At 28.7% G+C, this 6071-nt stretch overlaps 1 protein-coding gene across 1 annotated transcript in view; it reads left to right on the forward strand.

Annotated features, from left to right (window-relative positions):
• The first annotated feature begins 2637 nt into the window (after positions 1 to 2637).
• LOC105626165 (glutamyl aminopeptidase-like) overlaps positions 2638 to 6071 on the forward strand; it is a 6245-nt gene continuing 2811 nt past the window's right edge. Inside the window, exons 1-4 of the mRNA XM_012207477.1 lie at positions 2638 to 2860; positions 4795 to 5230; positions 5358 to 5505; positions 5598 to 5871. Of these exons, the coding sequence (XP_012062867.1) occupies positions 2638 to 2860; positions 4795 to 5230; positions 5358 to 5505; positions 5598 to 5871 (1081 nt within the window). The remainder of the gene's footprint in view (positions 2861 to 4794; positions 5231 to 5357; positions 5506 to 5597; positions 5872 to 6071) is intronic.

Raw genomic sequence — 6071 nt, forward strand, 5'->3', positions numbered from 1 at the left:
CAAATTTCGGAAAAAAAACGGCGGAAGCAAAGTTGTACACCTAATATAACCAGTTTTTTACAATAAAGCCTCGAAAAAAAACGGCGAAAGCAAAGTTGTAACCTAATAAAATTGTACTTATTATTTGCATAAGAAAGTAATTCAAATTTTCTAATAATTAATTCGTAACAGTATTATGAAGAAATGACGAATCTTACATTCCATAATCGAAGTTTGCATGCGCGACAACACACGTGTGCATTCTATAGATAGTGCATCACGCATTAATTTATCTCACATATCGAGTGCAGTGGACTGTGGCGCGTGTATCTTCTAACTGCAATAATTTATTTCTAACAAGTCATCAAGAGAGTTTGTATCGTCATTTATTGCCCACATTAAGCTTATATATGGATGCTGTCTACGTCACATAAAATTGGAGTACAAAGATCCATTTTGATCAATTACACTGTTCGACAAAAAGTCATTTTTTTCTTTTTAAAATGCTATAGTACATTCCTCAAAGATTTTTTCGCGATGTTAGCAGAATTTTTGTAGCACATCAGAATATGAGTAAATCGAGGTAAAATATTTGTGGCCATTTTCACAACATTTTTATAATGGCATAATAAAATCTTGTTTTTAAATAAAATCTACAGCACATAAAATGCAGTTCAGCAAGAACTTTCAAATAAATTTTATGATTATACGACTTATTTTCATCAAGTTAAATTATTTGAATTTTTGTAAAAAAAATAAATTTCACAATTTAACAAAAAAAACTTTTTTTTCTCTTTGAAATGTTGTGATATTAATTATACATATTAGGAAGATTTATTTCTGCTAAACAGGATGCTATCGTCAGAAATTTTAATTTTTTAGTAAATTGAAATATAATAACAAATTGGAATGATTTTTAATCTTCACTCCAATATTAAAAATCCTGATACACAAATTCTGATGACAGCATCATTACAAAAAAAAAATCTTTGATGTATGTACTATGATACTTTGGAGAAAATTTAATTATTGAATAGTGTTATACATGTTTACCAATCATGTATGTCGGAAAAATATCTAATCGATTTATGGTTTTATTATTTTTATAATTACAGAATGGACCCAATTCATTATAAATAGGGAAGTGGGGTAAAATTATGCGCAGTGGTTAATTGTGCACATTCTTTAATACTTTTTCGATAGATGGAGATGCTACCGCGGGGAAACTTTTAGTTAGAGGTATTTAGGATACAATTATAACTTATATAATTTAAAAGTGTAGTTAACAGCCTTAGAACATATAAACTGAAAGGGCCATAGGTGACTGTCGATGACATCAACATCTATCCTTTTCTAAATGTTTGTGTAAGTATAGTCTTACTTCGTACATAATTTTAAGCCAAGCTCTAAGGTTATGTATTGAATTGATTTAAATTATATAAATTATATAAAATATATGTATATTTTAAATGTATAGTTATAATTAACAACGACGATAATTCGATAGCTGGGAACATTTTTTTCCATCATTTTCAAATTTCAAATAACATTTTGATAACTATATTTTTCCAAGTTCGAATTACCCGGTATCATCACGCGCAAGCGCCCAGCAAACAAGCTTCAGATAAGAACAAATAGATTTTGGAGACACTTTTATTACATTGGTTTATTACATTGATTACATACGATATGGCCCTTCCAGTATGTATGTTCTAAGTTAACAGCCAAAGAGAGAAAAAGTAAAATTGTATATTTTAAGAATAATTTTGACATCTAGAAAATAAGACAGTAAATCCGTATCCTTAATTTGTTTATTTAATCATATTACTAAAATATGTTATTACGTGCGTCTTTTGAACTATTATTTATTGAGCTAAATTAAAAAGTTTTTGCGTAATCATTTCTTATCGAGTCAGTTTGGCAAATGTATTTTGAAATATACACAATATGTCTTGAATACGACTAGCATTGTTTTTTTTTCGTTTTTTTCTTTGTATTATTTCAGATGCTCATAAATATACATAAGACTCAGTTACAATTTATTCTCCAATTTTATTATTTTTTTAAATTTTGTATTAATTTTGTATTAATATATTGGTTTAATATATATATTTCCATTACATTTGTTTAAAAAATATGTTGTTATTTTTTCATTTTATCAATATTCCATAGAACATTAATTTTATTTATTTCTTACAATTTTTTTTGTTTTGCGCATAATTACCGAATCTATACGTACAATTACACGAAACTTTTTCGCTTTGACTTTTTTTACATTTTGTTAAATACATTATCAAATGAAGAATTATTCAATATGAAAATCGTGAATAATCGATAGAAGAATGTTCATATATATAGCTTATAATTCTATAGCATATAATCCTCCCCACTTTCCTCTAATTGCTCAATTTTTAATGTTTGATTTTGAAAACTGTAATTTAAATAAGAAATTATTTACATGTATTTTCAATTTGTTTTTAGTCCATTTTAAAAAATATAAACTTTATGTTTATTTTTTATATTTCGAATAGTTATTCGACTCGTTGATTTTAGAATTATCAATTTTTTTCTTTACAGGTGTTTTTGATTATCTTCTTTACATCTTGCGTAAGGAGTATTGAATTAAATTACTCGGTTTTCCTTTGTTGTATCCCAATAATGAGTAACAACAAAGTCGAAAGCCGACCGAAAGGCGGCGCGCTTCGTCTCGATGCAACATCAGCAACGATATCGAAGCCACTTTGTAGTAACAACACCATTTCCGCTCTCCTCTGTTTTATCTGCGGTGCTTGCTTTATCTTGAGTTTAATTTGCACCTGTCTGGCAATATTAGTCGTTTTGCTAAACCAGACTGTCGAGGCAACGAGCTACAGTCGACACGGTGAGGATACGAAAAATTCAACTGTTATCAGTGCCAAAGTGGAGTAATTTCTACTGAATGTGATAAAAAATTATCATGTTAATATGTCGTGCTTATTAATTACATCTCAGGTCCACAAGTTTCTGAAAAAAGAAATTGTTCCATAAGAAAAAGACAAAACTGCTCGCGAAATGCAAATATATTTATAATGCGTTTAACGAAAGTTTAATCAACGAGTTATCACTTTGTCAACTCAATCGGCAAGGTGACATAAGCTTCTGTCCCAGGCCGGATTCACACCTTGACGGAAAAACGGAAGCCAATCAGAACTCGCGGGAAGACAGACGCAGACAAGCGAAATGTATCGCCTACTACTACTGCGAGTTCCGATTGGCTTCCGCTTTTCCGCTTTCCACTTTTCCGTCAAGATGTGAACCCGGCCTCACATGAGTCTCATAATTACTTGGCGGTAAATTTAAAAGTGCCTTTGTAGATGATATTCTCTTACGTGTGGAACAATAAAATAACATTTTTCTATATTTTAAAATTTATTGAAGTCTTTTTTTGGAAAATATACAAGTCATTCTATTACTGAAAATAGATTTTTTGATACTTCTTCAACAAATAATTATAATAAATTTTATCCGCAGATGATTTGCCTGTATTACAATATAGTTTCAAGAAAATATAAAACTTATGTTTATAAGAATAATAATAAAGAATATTAACAGATAGAAAAATTTATTTAAAAATTTTTATATTTTTAAAAAAGAATTACAATTTAAGTTAATAGATTATGAATATAGAAATTATGATTATTAGAAATTACTATAGTAAACTGTCACTATAGTAAACTGTTACTCTATAAAATTCTTCCGTTGAAAAAAATTTCATATTATCAGATTTATTATTTTGACAGATAATTTTCGAGATATCAAAAGTTTTTTTGAAAAACATTTGAAGTTCAGTTATCGATTAGACATGTAGACATTCATATGTCCATGAACTGAATTTGAAGTAGAAGGTAGGAAGGAAACTTATATGAACCAAAGCAGTTAAACGGTGCATATATTGTTTACATTTACTACTACAATTACAAAAGTATAAATATATATAAATATGTTACATATTCAACTCGGGTTTTTGTTCTCTTTAGTATTTATTGATAATGTGAAGTGATAATCAAGTTTCAATTGAATCTTCTATTCATAATCGCAGCCTAATACTCCGATTTCAACAGTCAAGTGTTTAAAATAATTAGAATCGTCATGTTAAAGTACTTAATACGTATACAAATAGATAAAAAAGATAAGATTTTAAAAGATGTGATGACTGTAATAGCCATGTTAACAGAATGTAAATGTATTTAAAGACAAAAAGTGAATGTCCGTTCTATGCTCCGATTTCATGATCAGCTGATCGAGAAGAAACTCGTGCCTAAAAAATGCTTTGTGTTTTACAGCAGTAATGTGTAATACCAATAATTTAAATTTAGCAAATATTTGATGTTTGTAATATAACGCAAATATTACTTTACTATACTTAGAGAAGAAACTCGTGCCTAAAAAATGCTTTGTGTTTTACAGCAGTAATGTGTAATACCAATAATTTAAATTTAGCAAATATTTGATGTTTGTAATATAACGCAAATATTACTTTACTATACTTACTACTGATCATCCAAAATAACATTACTTTCCAAAAATATTTTATTCGGATCCGATTTGCATGGTTATAACTCTCTTTGAACTTCTAGGCTGAATCAAACACTAGCTAAATTTTGTTTTCAATCTATATTGCGGAATAATAGCCGACATTTCATTCCCTTATTGGTTACATCAACATGTAAGATTAATCGAACATGATATCAGTCAAATAAAGATTTTAAGATTTATCTGCGTGCAACGTAATGATTATTTGTAGATAACTATTACATATATTAATTCTGTTTGTAGATTCGAATAGACCAGAGGCATATACAATAATGTTTGATCCTGATGAAAGCTTGAGATTGCCAAAAGAAGTCGTACCTATTCATTATGACCTCTATTTGCATCCAAAACTTAAAGAAAGTACATTTTCCGGAAAGGTGACCATTCTTATTGATGTCAAGCAGGACAACAATAGGACATCCATAGCTCTTCATCAAAAAGATCTCAACATTACATCTGTAAAATTAATAACATATGGACTAGATGAAGACTATGAAATTAATATTTCTTCCATCAGCAAGCCTATTAAATATGAAATTTTTATGATAACAACTGAAAACGATATTAAATCTGGATTATATAACTTGAGCCTGGAATTTGATGGAAGTCTCAAAGATAAAATAGTTGGATTTTATAACAGCAAATATCAGTATAAGACTGAAAAAATTAATGAAACCAGGTAATATAAATTTTTTATTTTACTAAATAAAAAATGCACAAATTTTGTAATAAATTTAAATAATTTTTTATTCATTAATATAGTAAAATAAATTATAATGTATTGTATATATTTTTTTAATGAATAGGTACATTGCAACTACCAAATTCGAGCCAACTTATGCTAGACAAGCTTTCCCGTGTTTCGATGAACCCAATTTTAAGGCAGAATTTTCGATAAAACTGGTTCATCCTATGAATGATTGCTATAGTGCCTTATCCAATATGGATGTAAAGGTACGCGATAATTTTTGACGGTAATAATTATTACCTTTTTCTGAAAAACTGAAATTATTAAACAGTGTATTGAGGAATTATTTTTATTTTAGAGTACGCAACTACATACACCGGAACGTGATCTAGCAACAGTGACTTTCACAAAAACTGTGCCCATGTCTACGTACCTAGCTTGTTTTATTATCAGTGACTTTGTTGGTACAAGTAGAATGGCGAATGGCTTAAATGATCGAAAATTTCCGATCACTGTCTATACTACAAGACTACAATCGAAAGAGAAAAGAGATTTTGCTTTGGATATTGGCGTGAAAGCTATCGAATATTATATAAACTTATTCAACATAGATTATCCATTACCAAAACTCGGTAAATATGCAAAAATAATTTGCACGAAAAAGGAATAATTGATTGAAATAAAGTTAAATTTGTTATACATGTTTAACGGTCTCAATGGATTTATTCTTAAATGTACACACACACACACACACATACACACCACACACACACACACACACACACACACACACACACACACACACATAATTAAATTATATTATTATTTATTT

The sequence above is a fragment of the Atta cephalotes genome (assembly GCF_000143395.1).
Source record: "Atta cephalotes unplaced genomic scaffold scaffold00004, whole genome shotgun sequence".
NCBI classification, from domain to species: Eukaryota; Metazoa; Arthropoda; class Insecta; order Hymenoptera; family Formicidae; genus Atta; species Atta cephalotes.